Source organism: Zootoca vivipara, chromosome 5, assembly GCF_965207765.1.
Source record: "Zootoca vivipara chromosome 5, rZooViv2.hap1.1, whole genome shotgun sequence".
NCBI classification, from domain to species: Eukaryota; Metazoa; Chordata; class Lepidosauria; order Squamata; family Lacertidae; genus Zootoca; species Zootoca vivipara.
The window spans coordinates 55235245-55252729 of record NC_142588.1 but is presented as its reverse complement, the minus strand read 5'-3'; the positions used below and the strand labels follow the sequence as shown (position 1 = coordinate 55252729).

The following is a 17485-nucleotide window of genomic DNA, read 5'->3' as shown; positions in this document are numbered from 1 at the left end:
AGACCTCCACTGACCAATTTTCTTTTTCTTTTTCCTTTGTTCGATGTCCTTTTACTTTAAGGAAGCAAATGTAGGCTCCTCTACCCATTACTATTTTGCCAAACTAAAGCCAGATAAAAACCCAAATCCTTTTTTTAAAAAACTGAGCATATTTGCTTTGTTACCTTCACTTTCTCTCGTCTCAAACAGCAGAAAAGACAATTTTCATCAAAAGACCAATCAGAGACACCTTCAGGCTCAAAGTCTGTGAAGAAGAAGAAGCTGTTACTTCATATCTATAAAGACCACAACTTGCTTATGGCTAAAGATCATTTCCCAATTCACTACATGATTTAGAAGACACTTGGTGAAATTCAGAAAACACAAATTTGAATTTTGTCATGCTTTTAATTCCACAGTGTTACAAAAGTATAATATTTGCCTACACACAAAGCTGATTTTTCTAAGCAACACCCAAACCACTGCCAGTTATACAGAGATGAAGGCATGCTCATTAGTAATTTTAGCCAATATGAAACTAACTGTGAGCATTGCCTGGGGGGAGGGAAAAAGCACAAATCACCAAGGTAACATACATTTTCTAGAGGCAGAGCAGAGGTTGATTTTGTCATTAGAAATGCAGATCAAGGCAAAAAAGGGGGGGAGATTTAATACCTTTAAACAAACTCAGATCTTTTAATAATTCAGGTCCAAACAGCCCTTCTAGAATACTTTCAAATCCTAAAAGCAAAGAAAGAATAGTTAGCTTTCTCTATAATATATGTTACTGTCAGAATATTGAAAATGGTTCTTTATTCATCTGTTCCTAGCATGCTTTTATGCAATGAACTCAAGGCCTCCTGGTCAATCATGACAAATAAATTGGGGGAGGAGAAATGAGCCTTTATGTATATTATCTTTAAGAGTTACACCAAATAACTATATTAATAATTAAGAAGTATAGAGTAGACAAATGGAAATGTTTGTCTATCAATGCAATTAATTTTTCCACAAAAATCCACCACTCTTTTTAGGTTATAAAAAATATGTATTTTTGCCTCATCTTATAGATCACACTTTTTAGCAAAGATTCTGAACTTCAAGCCTTAGAATTTCTTAGAAAAAGGAAAGCCACTAAGGTGCAAAGGAAACAGCAAAATACAGTGTGCATGCATTGTGTATACGCTTGTTTATTACAGAGAATATTTTCTATGCCTTTTTAAAGAGTGCAGAGTGTTTCTGTTCTAAAAGATTCTACCACCACCACCCAATTATTGCCACTATTTGTAAATGTAAATTCAGTGTTAATCTAAATCATGGCTTGCAGCTAAAGAGATAGCCAAACTAGCTACCCATTACTCATACCATAAGGAAAGGGGCACATTCTAGAAAATATACTGGGGACATTTTAGGAGACATTTGTTAATTCTGCCAGAGTTTACTCTGAAAAATAAGACATACTTTTGGGATTTTGTAGTACAATTTCCACATATACTTAACAGTATTGTACTTGTATAATTTCTACTTTTACTACAATTTACTACAATATTTGAAGTCAAGAAAGAAAATGATTTTTTTTCAAGAAAGCCTTGGAAAAAGCAATGCAACAGCTATTTTTGGACCCACAATAGACTGCAATATAGGGCAATGTTGCTTTAGAGATGCATGACTCTCTCTCTCAAGCAAGCTTCACAACCCAGTGTGTATACTTCATTTATAAAGTATACCCAAGAACCATATTGCAAATTTGAATGTGTTACAGTCATTAGCTATCAGATGTAAAACTTAGAACACACTGCTATCATTTAATGTTAGTAAGAGGTTAAATTTGCTACTGTGGATTGAAACTGCTACCAGAAGCATTTCTTGATCAATGTTGATCAGCTAACAAAAAATCTACCAGGTTGAAGCAAACACAGAAGAGACAAAAATACAGAGAAAAGAAGGGGGAAGTGTAATAAATATATATGCGTGTAAAGCAATGAGCACACAATAAGCCAAAATACAATGAATGCAGCTGGACATCATTATCTTACAGTTACTCTGCTAACTTTTTAAAGTTACAAAGTAAAACTGACAGAAATATAAGTCACAGTCAAGTCTGGGGAAACATAATTACCAAGAAAAAGTTAAAATTCTAAAAGACTATCTGTATATTATGCACATGTTTCCAACAGAGAACCATTTGCTTTATTATTATAAAATAAAAGAAAAAGCCAGAGAAGAATCTGTGAAATGCAGAAATGACAAGCAGAGAAACTTCCCTTCCTTTTATTTTAAAAGAAAAAAGTGTTGGGGCACTCTTGCACATATGCATGTAACATGTAGATGTTATATAAATAATTGTATTTGCTTTACAACAACAACTCAATAATGTATTTTGCTGGTATATTTTGTTTAACTCTTTCCACAAGAGAATGGCTGTGTCTGCATATAACACTAAACCATGGTTTGTTTCAACCATGCTTTGTTCAACAGTTTGTTTGTTTGTTTGCATTTATATATGAACTGTTTCACACATAAGCAAACAAGTCATGGCCTGTTTCTCCACCTGCTCTTGCCTCAGGCCTTTATAACTTGGTGAGTGAGGTGGGGTGGCAAAACAAAGCATTGTTAAGTTAGGCTATAGAGTTTGGACATAATATCAAAGCATAGTCAGAAAAGAAACCATGGTTAGTCTCTTGGGTTGGGTCTGCAAGTTCAACAAACAAATGCCAGAAATTGTTTTTCAAGTTGCCAGAAATTGTTTTTTTCCATCACGTGTTAGAACATTGCCACTTCTAGGCATCCTCTGTAACACTGAGGGCTTGGCAAACTGTATATGTGGCTTATTTCTAATGGTGTTAAATATCATCTGTGATTTTGACTGCATTCTAATATTTGTTGATACAGATTTAAAGGGTCTTTTAGTCCATAGATTCCCATTGTTCTTCTTGTAGTTGATTCCCTGTGTCTTTTCTCCCTATAGCCACTATACCTTCTGTTGTGTCGTAGATTATTTTACTGTTCTTCTATATATGAAACCATCCCTATATGCTTAGTAGTTGTTCATATTCTTTTACAAGTCTGATTGTGTCTGCTTTTACTTTAGTGTCAGAGGTAAAACGTTTCATCTAATTAATTTGTAGTCAGCTACTTTATATTTTACAATTGTTATTTAAATGGCTATCCTGGTTTTTTGTTTGTTCAGGTATATTAGTCTCCTAACCTGTATAGGTCCTTAACCTCTCTGTCTTCATATTGCTGATTCTTTTCCTGATAGAATAGCAGGCAATATAAAAATGGGATAAGTTGAAATATACCCAGGGTTATTTTTAAAAACCATTCCCTTCCCCATAATTGTCATGTTAACAGGATAAGTGGATAATGTATTCTGCTGATGTTATTTTATCCGTTATCTGGGATATATATTGTTTTCCTACATCTCTTCCTGTACCATTGCTATCAGAAGCTTCAGTTGGTACACTGCATCAGACCATCCAAAATTAGATATTCCTATATCACTTTATGTTTGTTTTTCTTCTAAATCCATGCACTTGCCTCCCCACAAAATGTATACATGAAATAAGCAGCTTTTGCTAGGTTTTTTATTTTTCAAGAATATAAACTGAAAAAACTGGGTGGGGTGAACAGAAAGCTTGAATACAAAAGCATGTAATGTGTAGTTAGTATCTAAATGTTACTACTTAAGATTACAAACAGTTTAGTTCTGTGCAAGGCTGAATGCTTTAAAAAACACACCCAAACCTATTACAATATCTGTATTAGTAATTACCAACGATTCGTGTCCCATGGAGTTTGCTATGCATACAATAGAAAATTCACAATGTCTGCCAAGTGGGTTACACAGCCTGGACAGTATAGAATCCTACCTTGTTCACTGTTCTCACCAATGGTAATGCCACTTGATTTTTATTAATATTAAATATTAGATTTAACAGTTGCATAGCAACAGCAGAAGAGCTTATATGTAATACTTGTCACCAAAAAAGCCAAATAAGGCAAGAATGAATATATTCAAAAATTATTTTAAAGGACTTGGCATAATGCAGCAGCAAACAACATGCAGCAGGAAGCAACACAGAAATGAAGGGATATGACCTGCCTGTTACTTTCAATCACTTAAAGAGTCCAGAAAAATCATGTGCATGTATCTGCAACAAATACCCTGAAGAGATCTTGAAAAATGAGATCCTGCCTAGTTTTTACTAGGATTTCTCTCAATCACTCTTAGGAGATAGTAGAAAACATTCCTTTCTCCAATGATATTTTCCTTCTTTCCCTATTTGACAGATTATGTTTTCTCTATATTTCAAAGGAAAAGAATTAACATGGTTGTCCATTAAATTCCTGTATTCATACCTTCATCATTCACATGCATGTTTGATCATTTACAGCTACTGAAGAGAAGCAGTTATACAAACAGTGACAAGCATAAGAGCACAGAAATTGTAAGAGACTCAGGATGTTTTAATTTTGCTATTTTTCACAACATTTCAGAACTGCTTTTACATATGAAGACTTGGCAATAAGAGAAGGCCATTTATTGTACAATGAAAAACAGGCTTGCTGATGTTTTCATTCTACAAAAATGAGTAAGGGTACAGTATTTGGATTTTCCAAAAGTTTCCTCTACAAGAAATTAGCTATTATTTACTATAGAAGGACCACTGATTGATTATTGTAAGAGTTACTTGAAAGGAAACGGTATCTTGATGCATGCTGATGCACACATTTTCTTCCACTCGGGATGTAGTAATAATAATAATAATAATAATAATAATTTATTATTTGTACCCAGCCACTCTGGGCAGCTTCCAACAAAGATTAAAAATACATTAACATGTCACACGTTAAAAACTTCCCTAAACAGGGCTGCCTTCAGATGTCTTCTAAATGTCAGGTAGTTGTTTTTCTCTTTGACATCTGATGGGAGGGCATTCCACAGGGCGGGTGCCACTACCGAGAAGGCCTTCTGCCTGGTTCCCTGTAGCTTTGCTTCTCACAGTGAGGGAACCACCAGAAGGCCCTTGGCGCTGGACCTCAGTGTCCAGGCAGAACGATGGGGGTGGAGACGCTCCTTCAGGTATACTAGGCCGAGGCCGTTTAGGGCTTTAAAGGTCAGCACCAACACTTTGAATTGTGCTCGGAAACGCACTGGGAGCCAATGTAGGTCTTTCAGGACTGGTATTATATGGTCTGGCGGCCGATCCCAATCACCAATCTAGCTGCCGCATTCTGGATTAGTTGTAATTTCCGGGTCACCTTCAAAAGTAGCCCATTAAGCAGCTCTTATTTCAAACTAAATGGATCTTGGTTTTTGAAAAAACAACTTAAAACAATTTGCATAGTTAAATTTGGTAATAAATAAATTTCACTGTGGAGTAGGTGTGCGCGTATGCACCCAGAATACGAAAACTGGACATTTCCCCTATTATCTAACCCTGTATTTTAGGCTAATGGTTTAATGACCTGTTTCCCTTCTTTGATAATTAAATCTTTTGGAAAATTTTGATGTACACATGCATCATGTAGGCTAAAACAAACACAGTTCATTTAGCTTTTCCTTGTATAATGTGTTGCACTATCATCTTCAAAGCTCAACACAGCTCAGCACAGAATCTAGGCTGGCACTGGTCTTTTGAGTCCAATTCATCACACTGAAGATGCATAAACCCTAAAATATCTCTCAATTGCTTTACTTAGCCGGTTATCTCTTATTGCATACCCTGGCTTTACATAGCCATTTGTCTAGTCACCTGTGATGAGCAAACACTATAAAAAGAGGGAGATTGGGTACCTACACAAGTTCACAATGGAAATAGGATTGCTTTGTGGCACAGAATAAAATGCTCTATTACAGCCCTTTAGAGACTAGACAGAAAGCCCTCTGAGTCCTAGAACCCCTTCTACTGCTCCTGGAGTATTCCCTAGCCACTGAAGAGCAGAAACAAAACAGCTTAGTCCTTTCCTTCCAAACCTCATACAAGCAGTCTCAAATGTCTGTCAATAAACACTGTTTTTGCCTGTGTTTCACATGAGAGCCTGCATGTGAGCCAGCCAGCCTGTTTTCCTTTCCAGAAAAGTGAAGATTGGAATGCTAGCCAAGCCAGGGAATGTGAGCCTAGGTTTGCTTCTCAGAACATGTTGTGTCATAATGTGTTCTCAGTGATGTGGAGAAGATGGCAAAGGCAGCTGCAAGAAATTAATGGACTTATCACTGGTTCTTTCAAACTGTACAGAATACAGAACACCTTCAGGTATATGACTCAAACTAGTAACCTGCTATATTGCTCTTACAAAATAGCAGCAAGAGCTTTGTGCTACTATTCTTGCTTCTCACTTGCCTCAGATTACTCAGTCTTCGGTATCAAGTGGAATAAAATCACAAATTTTTGATACGCTTACACACTCACATTCAAAGAACTAACATGCAAAAGAGTGGGAAAGGTTTTCTAGGCTACCACAGTGTTTCCCAAGGTGGCCAACCAGGTGCCTGTGGGAAGGCCAAAAGCAGGAGATGAGAGCAAGTCCCATTCTCATTGTTATTTCTCAGCAACTGGGATTCAAAGGCATGCCATCTCTGATGCTGGAAGTAATGTTTAGCCACCAGGACTAGTAGCAATTCGTACTAGTATGATGAGAGAGAAAATTTCCACACCATGCATAACATTATACACTTCTATCATCCCCTACTAACTCACCTTTTTTCTAAACTAAATAGAATTATTATTATTATTATTATTATTATTATTATTATTATTATTAATGAATTAATTAATTTATACCCCGCCCATCTGGCCGGGTTCCCCCAGCCACTCTGGGCGGCTTCCAACAAAATATTAAATTACAGAAATCCATCAAACATTAAAAGCTTCCCTAAACAGGGCTGCCTTGAGATGCCTTCTAAAGGTCTGGCAATTGTTGTTCTCTTTGACCTCTGGTGGGAGGGCATTCCACAGGGTGGGTGCCACTACCAAGAAGGCCCTCTGCCTGGTTCCCTGTAACTTGGCTTCTCGTAGCGAGGGTACCGCCAGAAGGCCCTCGGCACTGAACCTAACGTTCAAACTTTTCCTCATAAAGTTGTTCCAGCTCTATGACTGCACCATAGTTTTGTGCAGACACATCAAGATCACAAGGGGTTTTAATTTTTGTCTCTTTCCTGCTGATCTCCAACACGGAATTTGCCTTTCTCACAGCTGCAGTACACCGGATGGCCCTGAAGCTCTCCATCACAACCCCAAAATCCTGTTCCTCATCATTTACTAGCAGCTCATTCTCCATCACTGCATATATATGAAGTTAGGAAAAGCTGTGGCACTGAGTGGGTAGAACGTATGTGAAGCATTCTCCACACAGGCCATGTGGTTCTTCCCCAGCACTTCAGGCAATTTAATACAATCCACCCAGTAACAACTCCACAGGCAGTCCAACCCAATCACCAAACCAAAGGCCAAGACTCCACTCATTAATAGATGGCGGCAGTGCGTCAGGGTGCATTGAGTGAGAGATACCATAAGCTTGCTAGGGGGATCAGGAGTCAATGTGGCAAGCTTTCCCTTCAGCAGATAGATTTATCTCTGGCTGACCAAGCACACTCTTGCTAACTTTTAATCTAAAGGGAAATTGCAAAACATGTTCCAATGACTACTGCACAACAAAGCATCTACACAGGATATGTAGCCAAACTGGTTATTCTCAATAAGAAACTATTACAAAGTTTGTGTTGTATGCTTCAAAGAGAGATTTACAGTATGTATAAAGTGGGATAATAATAATAATAATAATAATAATAATAATAATAATAATAACAATAATAATATTTATACCCCGCCTATCTGGCTGGGTTTCCCCAGCCACTCTGGGCGGCTTCCAACAGAAAAATAAAATACAGTGTCCAAGCAGAACAATGGGGGTGGAGACGCTCCTTCACGTATACTGGACTGAGGCCGTTTAGGGCTTTAAAGGTCAGCACCAACACTTTGAACTGTGCTTGGAAACGTACTGGGAGCCAATGTAGATATTTCAAGACCGGTGTTATGTGGTCTCGGCAGCCACTCCCAGTCACCAGTCTAGCTGCTGCATTCTGGATTAATTGTAGTTTCCGGGTCACCTTCAAAGGTAGCCCCACGTAGAGCGCATTGCAGTAGTCCAAGCGAGAGATAACCAGAGCATGCACCACTCTGGCGAGACAGTCTGCAGGCAGGTAGGGTCTCAGCCTGCGTACCAGGTGGAGCTGATAGACAGCTGCCCTGGACACAGAATTGACCTGCGCCTCCATGGACAGTTGCGAGTCCAGAATGACTCCCAGGCTGTGCACCTGGTCCTTCAGGGGCACAGTTACCCCATTCAGGACCAGGGAGTCCTCCACACCTGCCCGCCTCCTGTCCCCCAAACAGTACTTCTGTCTTGTCAGGATTCAACCTCAATCTGTTAGCCGCCATCCATCCTCCAACCGCCTCCAGGCACTCACACAGGACCTTCACTGCCTTCACTGGTTCTGATTCGAAAGAGAGGTAGAGCTGGGTATCATCCGCATACTGATGAACACCCAGCCCAAACCCCCTGATGAGCTCTCCCAGTGGTTGCATGTAGATGTTAAAAAGCATGGGGGAGAGGACAGAGCCCTGAGGCACCCCACAAGTGAGAGCCCAGGGGTTCGAACACTCATCCCCCACCACCACTTTCTGAGCACGGCCCAGGAGGAAGGAGTGGAACCATTGTATGACAGTGCCCCCAGCTCCCAACCCCTCTAGACGGCCCAGAAGGATGTTATGGTCGATGGTGTCAAAAGCCGCTGAGAGATCCAGCAGAACTAGGAAACAGCTCTCACCTTTGTCCCTAGCCCGCCGGAGATCATCAACCAGTGCGACCAAGGCAGTTTCAGTCCCATGATGAGGCCTGAATCCCGACTGGAAGGGCTCCAAATGGTCCGCTTCTTCCAGGCGTGCCTGGAGTTGTTCAGCAACCACCCGCTCAATCACCTTGCCCAAGAATGGAAGATTTGAGACTGGGCGATAGTTGGCCATATTGGCCGCATCTAAAGATGGTTTTTTAAGAAGCGGTTTAATAACCGCTTCTTTCAGCGGGTCTGGAAAGGCTCCCTCACGGAGAGAAGCATTCACCAACCCACGAAGCCCATCGCCCAGCCCTTCCCGGCTCGCTTTTATGAGCCAGGATGGGCAAGGATCAGGGAGACAGGTGGTTGGTTTCACTCGTCCAAGCAGCCTGTCCACATCCTCGGAGGTAACAGATTGGAATTGATCCCACGCAACTGGACTAGACAGGGCTCTAGCACTCTCCCGCCCCGGCCCTGCTCCCACGGTGGAGTCTACCTCTTCCCGAATCTGAGCGACTTTATCTGCAATAAAGTTGTGATACCAGTCACAACTTCATACAAATAAATATGCTACACCTGAGAAAGAGGTAAAACAACAAAGCTACAGAACTCCTGCAGCTGGCGCCAACTCCCACTCTCCGTTGCTGCTTAGGAGCAGCAAGTACACTACGAGACACGTATGCTCAGGTGGGGCCTCACGTTTTTACTTCAGTATTAGCAAATATGATACAAGCGAATCAACATTCTAATCCAGCACACATAGGTACCGCACTTTTCCGTGTATAAGACTAGGGTTTTTTTACTTTAAAATAAGGTTTAAAATCTGGGGGCGTCTTATACACAGATAGTTCATATGTCCATTTTCTAAATTTGGGGTCCCCAAAAGTAGGGTGCGTCTTATACACAGAAAAATGCAGTGATTATCGAAACAACTGATTACACTGGGTCCCACTCAGTCACAAAGCTCACTCACAGCCTAACCTCATTTACAGAGTTGTTTGGGATAATTCCCCCATGTATGTCATCCTGAGTTCCTTGGAACAAAAGCAGAATACAAGTGTGAATAAAGACAGTGCTTTGCAAGGGTGCTCACAGCCCCAGATACAGAGAATCCTGGGCATATCTTTTAAATCTAATAGTTTCACAGTTGAAGTCTGACTTCACTGTTCTTGCAAATTTAGTACTGTATGTAGATATGTTGGCTCCTTTGGGTAAAGCAATTCTGTAACTTTTGGCTCTGTTCATCAAGAGATAAACTGCCTTTGTTATTTCTGTAGAGATTATTCAAAATGAAGAACTTCACACCAAAATGTATATATGTAATGCATATATATTATACATACATGTAGGAATGTGACCTTAGCAAGTGGTAAGATTTCAGATAAATGACTGTGTAAAAACAGGATAGATGTTTATCAGGAATTGTGTAAATTAATTCATTCGGCCACAGGGCAGGACATTGAGTTACATTAACTCCATGAGTGTCTTTGAATTCCTCCAAGAGATTCACATAATCAGCATCACTTCCACCTTCACTAAGATCCTATTGATGACAAACATCTAATACAGATGCTGTATAGCCTCTAAGGATCATATCAACTTCTCATATTAACAACATCCTTCACATACATTGAACATAAATCCTATGTACACAGCTACATGTGCCAAATGCACACACTTCAGTATATTCAACATAATAGTCACACATATTAATAATCATATGTGATGAACATGTAAACAGTTTTTTAAAAAAGAAGCATTAATGTTGCAAAGATATACTTGGAAATGTGTGGGTGTTGCTTGTTGAAATGTCGAAAGCTAGAGGAATTGCAGAATATGATTTCCAGTAGTTAAGAGAACAGCATTTCAGCACAGTGTAAAGCTTTGTGCCTTCTCTATGACAAACAAAAAACAATGAAAGTTATGCAGAAGAGTAAAAATTGCAGAATTATGCAAAGTACAGTAAGAGGAATAATGCATATCTGCTGAATATTCATAATTTATAGAAGTTGTAGAATTCAGCTTCCCTTATTACAAGAAAGAAAGACAGAATGAAAAAAGCCAAATACTCAGCCTCCTACTGAAAACATTCAGTCTCTTCTAAAAATATATTATACAGCAATACAGCAAAGCATTCAAAGAGTTTCATCTTTATAGATATACCTTGAATAAAGATAATTTTTATAGACTCCCTGTAAAGTAAAACAGCATTATTATCCAATGTTGTGGTTAGGGGCTAAGGCTGAGAGAATGTGACTTGCCTAAAGCCATCAAGATTCAAGATTTAAATAAAGGGCTTCCCGATTTGTAGCTCAGTCTCTTAGTCACTATACCACCCCAGCTCTCTGCTGACATCATGTAATCCCTGCACATCCCTATGCAAAAACCTAGTTGACATGGATGAAACAAATCTGCAGATCCTAGGTAATCGTTGCCTTTACCTTCACATGAAGTGGTAATTGCTTTGGCAGACTGTGTCTTAATCTTCTAGATCTGAAGGGGATGGGAAGCAAAAAAAAAAACCAACACATCCTTTGGCTTTATGTACTTTTGACTTTTAATCTACCTAACTGTAAATGCTTTTCTCTCACTTTCTACATCTAATCAACAACCTCTTCTACCCAACATACAAGATATCACTACTGTCCCTTCATCATGCTCACAGAAAAAGTATCGTGGGTTATTAGAGTATGGCATTTTTTCTCCAATTGCTTTAATAATATTTAGACTAGAAACAAAGATTTTTAAATAAGAGATTATTCTTCTGCTGGCCAGCACAACTTCATAGACCACAGTCAAGGATTTTACTTTTTTATTACAAATGACTCTCTTTATATGCAACAGCAAATGCAGTCTTATGAATTCAACAATATGGAAGCCAGGATTTCTAAAGCACCATGCACAGCAGAGTTCTTTCCCTAGTTCTGCACTATTCTGCAGAACCCTGCTGGCAGTTTCCGTATTCTTTACACTGGCTGATAACTAATTTTAAATGAGAAGTAAAACTGTTAAGAGTAGTCCAAGAGAATGAAATCTCATTTCTTCCTGCACAGCCAGAGCAAGAATTGACCAGTGAAATCCATTCCTAGAAGTAACAGTGGCCTTTCTAGGACTAATGGCTTTTAAGTTGTCTAAGATTTTGGGCTGGTACTGTCAAGCCAATCCAAAAATTGTGATTGCCAGGGTCTTCCCCACTGCTGGCTTGTTAGAAGCAAGTACCTCTGCCCAACACCAAAAGAAGTTCTCCCCCTGCCCAACTTTTCCTGCAAGCTAGGAACTTGTGAATTTCAGCCAATGCTTAGTGAGAGAGCTCTGGCCCTTCCACCAAGCGAAGGCTCAAGAAACATCCTCTCCTTCCTCTCCTTCAGGGAACATGCAAACTTCAGCAACTACTCAGCAGGGGACCACCATCACCAAGCAGTGGCTGGAACCCCTACCACCTCTTTCTTGCAGAAAAGAGTGGCTAGGATCATGTCAGCTTTATCAGCTTTATCAGCAGTAGAGCTCCGGGCCTGTCTGCCAAGCAACAACTGTAAAGGCCTCTTTATCTTGTGGGAAAAAGAGGCAGGAATGTGGGGGATTCAGCTGGTGCTGGGCAACAGCACTTGCTTTCAAATAGCACCCAAGATGTCCATAAGCAGGAAGGGAGAGGTATTGCTGGTTTGTCCCTCTGGGACCAAGGAACTCCAGGGGGCTTCGATAAGTGTTATAAATTCAGATATATAAGCTAATTGACAAGTGGCACATTAAACCCAGGTTATGGTCGCCACAATGGTGCCATCCTCCCATGTGTTTGTTATTGTTAATTTCATTTCTATACCACTATACCACACATTACAACACATTAAAACATCAAATAAAACAATCCAGAATAAAACAAATTCAAGATCCAAGGAAAATATTTCATATCCTTCTCTACGCATTGTTTTGCTTTCTCCATATTTATTTACCTATTTAATTTATATAGCAGCCCAATAGCAGAAGTACTCTAGGAAGCCAGTATGGTATAGCGGTCAGAGTGTGAACCAGGGAGAACAGAGTTCAAATCCCCACTCAGTCATGAAGCTCACTGGGTGACCTTGGATCAGTCACAGCCTCTTAACCTACCTCACAGGGTCATTGTAGGGATTGACTGAGGAGGAGGGTTAACCATGTACTCTTTGGAGAAAAAGGTGGAATAGGTATATGCAATAAATAAGCTCTTCTGCTTACCTGCTCAAGAAAACTGGAGGGGCCAGACAGATGGAGATGTAAGTCGCCAACCTGGCATCCAGAGATCTCCACATGGTCACAATTGGACCTGCACCAGTCACAAAATGTGTCTGGTGAATTTCTAGCACAGGCTTGAATCACACAACTGCAATACCATCCCTAGCCTTCCTCCCAACTTTAGAGAGGTGAAGGGGGAAGAGATTGCCTGGACATTTCTGGGATGATCCTTCCCCATTCCCTGGTTTTCAAAGTTGGGAGGAAAGCTGGCCACTCCTCACGCTTGCAAGAGGGTGGTGCCACACTTGCCATGACAAGAATAATAGTTGAATCCTGCTCTGCTTGAAGCAGCAGATACCATTTCTCCCTACCTCCCTCAGCAAAAGAATAGGAAACAGTTGGTGGGATTGGATGAAAGAGCAAATGGGTGCATCTCTCTCAGTCAGCCAGCAATTTGTCATTCAGGACTTTCTTGTGTAGTTACCAGAATGAAAGCCTTTACATGCATTTATCTTGCTGGCATTCTTATGGTCAGCAAGGATAAGTGCAAATTAAAAGCTTATTAACACATGGTGATTTTAACAGGAACAAAGGAATCACACACACGGAAGGATTTATTAATCCATAGAAATCATCCCTGTGCTAGACAAATATAGGGCTTCCCTTTCCTGGGTAGCAAAATATAACACACACACACACACAAAAGAGGAACTCTGGCCTGATGGCACAGCATGCAGCATAGTGAGACGTTTAAAATATCTAGCATATGCCACTCTTGTCAGTAGTGTAAATCAACATCAATGGAAGAGGTTATACATTACAATTCCCACTGCTTGATTGGTTGTACTTTGCACCCCAGTATGAGATGAGCTCTCATACTTGTCCCATGGGAACAGGAACCCTGAACTACTCTGAGTAGACCCACTGATATTAATGAACATTACTTCATTATGTACATTCATTTCAGTGTGTCTACTCTTAGTTGACTATCACCCTTGAGTTTTTTACTCACATCAGCCCTGCTTAACATATAAGGAAGCTCCAGATAAAAGTATCTTGTATTAAAATGTGAAAAATTGGGGTGAAGCTGCAACAACAGAATGTACATCTCTGTTTGTAAATAGGGCTCTGGGCTTCATACCAACTTCTAAGCACATCTATTTTCAAGCCCCAAATTAAAAGCCCAAAACAATGGAAGGCAAGATTCTCAACATGAATTTTGAGCCAGAGACACAATGTTACCCTTGCACAGCCCTGTGTATTATCTTCATATTAATAATCTTCAATACTCATATAAAAAAGAGGAGACCTATGAACATATCACATGTGAAAGGGGGGGGGGGTCAAGTAAAGTTTGCTCTGGGAGGCTAATGTACTTTCCCCATCTTGTGATCCTTCAAGCTGCAAGGAAGCAGCCCCACTTAAATACCTTGTTTGGAAGGGTAGATTGGCCTCAGAGAGTATACATCCAATTTCCCCTATCTTTGGTCCCTAGGCAGTTGGCCATTTGCCAAAACTCTTTAGCCTAACTCGCAGCACCAGCTGGCTAAGGGCTCTTGCATACATGTTGCTCCCTGCTGCCAACATTCCCTGGCAGCCTGCAAAGAAAACCATCAGCTTCCACTTGTTTTTTTGGGGGGGGGGGTTGAGGAAGAGATGGAGGGTCATTTGCATCCCTAGTGCTTTTTCCACAAGGGTAGGAGATCTGAAAATTCTGATGTGACCATCTCTTATCCTGCTGCCCTATCCCAAGCACACATACATGATCTAATTCTAAAACCTTAATTTACTAAGCAAATGGGGGGGGAGGAGAAAGCAAGGCAAATAAGAGGATTTCCCCCCTCCTGTAACTTTCCATCCAAAGCCCTCACTGACAGACATGTCAGGGATGAATTTTTTCCAGAGGGGTAGCTTTGTTAGTCTGTTGCACCAAGAAGAACAGAGTCCTGTGGCACTTTAAGAAAAATAATTGTCAGATGTAGGAAGTGAGATCTGAGTTGGCAAATATGTACTGTATACATAAGAGTTAGGGAAAATAAATATATAAACCGGGAGCTAAATGGCAATGTGGTGCAAAAAATGCAACCAGTGATAATTCAATCAGAGCTTAGATGTATGTTAATTAGCACAATATAGGAAAGCATTGTCTCTATTCAAACCAAATTAATGTTACTGAAGCATGGAGCCAGCTCCAGAAAGGGCTTTGGAGTCCTTCTGTAATCAAGGCCAAATATAATTGTGAATTGCATGAGCATTATGCTAGAAATCATTATAGCCCACTCTTATCCCTGTTCATTGGGGCCAAACTGTTGTGGCCCACAAAATATAAGAGGCTTCACTTTCTCAGCCCTTTTGTCCCTGATATTTGCCTCAGATCCTATTCTACTCTGTTTCCTGGCTGGACCTGATCTGCCTTGCTCCTTTAAATCCATCTCGGCTTGGTGGCTCCAGCTTTGACCAGAAAAGGGCACAGAGCTCCAGAGAAGGAATGCTAACCCCAGCAATAACAATTAACAAGTGCCCCAGAATTGCCACTAAAACCACAAGTTAATCACTGCACATTGCTCTTTATTTATTCAATAAACTCACTGGGTGACCTTGGGCCAATCAGTCTCTCATCCTTCCCTACCTTCCATGGTCACTGTGGGGATAAAACAAGGAAGACGACAACCATGTACATCACCTTGTGCTCTTTGGAGGAAAGGTAGGATATAAATATAATTACTATTCTGTGCATGGTGTGATGTTTTATAAAGCTATCTTCTCTAAACCGCTTTTTGGCTCTATTCCCTTAGCGTACAGCCCCTCTCTTCTGCTGCAGTGATATGCACATACTGCAATGCTACTGTCCCTCAATCACCCTTCCATCTCCTTTTTTTCCTTTACCCATTCACAACTCTCTGCTTTTTTCAACCACTTTCAAATATTCCACTGGTTCATTCATTCCTCCTCACCACATATTTCTGCATTCTGCCTTTCACTCCTATTAAACACTTCCAAACAAAATATATGAGAGATTCATGTCATTTCCACTTAAGAGATATCAGGCAGCAGTGACAGGAAAAACTATCAGTGCTTGATGCTGGAGAACCTCTGCCAGTAACTAGATGGACTAGTGGTGTGTCAATGACTAGGAAGTTGGCAAGTAGCAACTGCCCCTGGACAAGCAGCCAAGCAGCAAAAAGAAACACATCCCATGCTTTCCCTTCACCATCCCACTCCAGTGAACTTCCCCTTTGACTGCATTGCCTGTTTACTTATTCTTATCACTGCCCCTTATGATTCCAGTTACAGCAGGACACCTCTATTACAGCGTTTCTCAACCACTGTTCCGCGGCACACTACGCTGGTTGGTGTGCCACGACGTGCGGCGACGAGAAGGGTGATTTGCATTGTCACGTGCCTGGCGGCCGCCAATACACAACAATGACCCGCCGGAAAGCAATATTTCTCCTCCTCTTTCCCAAAGCTCGATGCAAACGAGCCTGGCGGCCGCCAATACACATCACTGACCCGCCGGAAAGCAATATTTGGCAAGTGTTTCTTACAGTCATAATTATAATATAGGGCGGCACAGAGTTAAATTTTTTAACCTTTTTAATGGTGGTGTGCCTCGTGATTTTTTTCACGGAACAAGTGTGCCGTGGCCCAAAAAAGGTTGAGAAACACTGCTCTATTATGTCTTCCTGTATGTTTGCTTTCTCTTTCATTTCATGCTTTATGTGGAGACTGAACAAAGGGAAGCAAAATACATTTCTGAAAAGTTATTGACAAAGCTAATATTACTGTTAAGAGAAAGTTCTAGGAATCTGAGCATTTACGAATTGCTTTGCATAGAATTTAGAATATGGTAGGGGAACCATGTTTTCATATTTGGCTGATTCAGCTACACCAGTCGAATTATTAAGTTTTCAGTCAATCCCTCACATTACAAAATAAAAATAAGTAAATAAAGCATAGACACCAAAGTCATGTATTTCAAGCAATTTCAAGATGGAGATTTTACTGAGAAAGATTGGTACAGTATTAAACTGTGGAGCACAGGCTATTCTGAACCAAATAAAAATAATGGAAAAAAACAATGCCATTATTTTTGTGTGTTAGATATTAAAGTCTCTACAGACTAGAATCATCACTATTTAAAACTATCTTGCACAAATCACCTGAATGCAAACCATTTTATAATACCATAATCACAAAGTTTTTATTCCTTTTTGGGGAAACAGGCACCTAAAATCAGACTCCCAAGTACATTTGGCTTTATTTTAGTTAGAAATACTGAGCTTTCTCAACTCTCACTTGATAAAGGGAACAGACAGTAGTCAGTGCTTCCAAGAACCTATCATATTGGGATTAATTAGGCACTAGGCTTTTGGCACACATTTTCAACATCTTGGCCAAACTTTACAGAAGCTCTGTAAGTTAACTTTTTTTACTACTGCTATTTATAAAGTGCCA

The 17485-nt window shown here is 40.2% G+C and overlaps 1 protein-coding gene across 16 annotated transcripts in view; it reads right to left on the bottom strand.

Moving 5' to 3' along the window:
* The window catches only part of LCOR (ligand dependent nuclear receptor corepressor), a 72821-nt gene that overhangs the window by 47744 nt on the left and 7592 nt on the right, over window positions 1-17485 (bottom strand). For 6 of the 16 annotated variants that reach the window (XM_088670681.1, XM_088670671.1, XM_088670676.1 and 3 more), the window contains 2 exons: window positions 655-720; window positions 165-244 (listed from right to left, as the gene is read on the bottom strand). Coding sequence is in view for 4 of the 16 variants with exons in the window: in XM_088670668.1 (XP_088526794.1) it covers window positions 165-244; window positions 655-720 (146 nt within the window). In the remaining 12 variants the exon portion in view is untranslated. Of the gene's footprint in view, window positions 1-164; window positions 245-654; window positions 721-10597; window positions 10714-11259; window positions 11312-13030; window positions 13119-17485 lie in introns of all 16 variants that reach the window. The other 10 variants (XM_088670684.1, XM_088670683.1, XM_088670679.1 and 7 more) reach the window with 5 other exon arrangements.